Below are 491 nucleotides of genomic sequence, written 5' to 3' on the forward strand. Positions count from 1 at the left end.
CCAGCCCCTCCCCCGCAGTGGCAGCCTGAGCCAGGCCGACCGCGGGGCCAAGATGAGTGCCAAGGACCTGTTTGGTGAGTGAGGCTGGGGGGCGGCTCTGGGGGGGCCTCCGCTCCGCCACGGCCTGACCCTCAGCTGCGGCTGGGCGGCCCCGCAGTCCGTAAGGGGAGAGGCCCCCACTAATAATTCAGGGAGCATCAATATTGATCAGCTGGCCTCCGCCTGCAACCCGACCCGGCACCAGCACCAGGTGTGGGGCCCGGGCAGCCCCCCCAGGGGGCCTGGCCAGGCCCAGCACCGCGCCCAGAGCCGGGATGGAGGCGCCCGGGCCCGTGGGGGTCCGAGCAGGCCGGCTCAGGGGCGTGTCCACATCCAGAGCAGAGGAAGAAGTACGCCAACTCCACCATCATCATGCAGGAGACCTCCCAGTACCACGTGCAGGTGAGCGGCGGCCCCGCGGGGGTGGCCGCCCCCGTGCCCGGGCAGCCCGC

General features: G+C 72.3%; 1 protein-coding gene across 1 annotated transcript in view; it reads left to right on the forward strand.

Annotated features, from left to right (window-relative positions):
• Nucleotides 1-4: 4 nt before the first annotated feature.
• The window catches only part of LOC101623849 (epidermal growth factor receptor kinase substrate 8-like protein 2), a gene marked incomplete at both ends in the record, with an annotated part of 4,556 nt that continues 4,069 nt past the window's right edge, over nt 5-491 (forward strand). The window contains 2 exons of the mRNA XM_012734949.1: nt 5-74; nt 377-490. Of these exons, the coding sequence (XP_012590403.1) occupies nt 5-74; nt 377-490 (184 nt within the window). The remainder of the gene's footprint in view (nt 75-376; nt 491) is intronic.

This window comes from Condylura cristata, unplaced genomic scaffold (assembly GCF_000260355.1).
Source record: "Condylura cristata isolate star-nosed mole 26May11 unplaced genomic scaffold, ConCri1.0 scaffold00150, whole genome shotgun sequence".
In the NCBI taxonomy this organism is placed as follows: domain Eukaryota; kingdom Metazoa; phylum Chordata; class Mammalia; order Eulipotyphla; family Talpidae; genus Condylura; species Condylura cristata.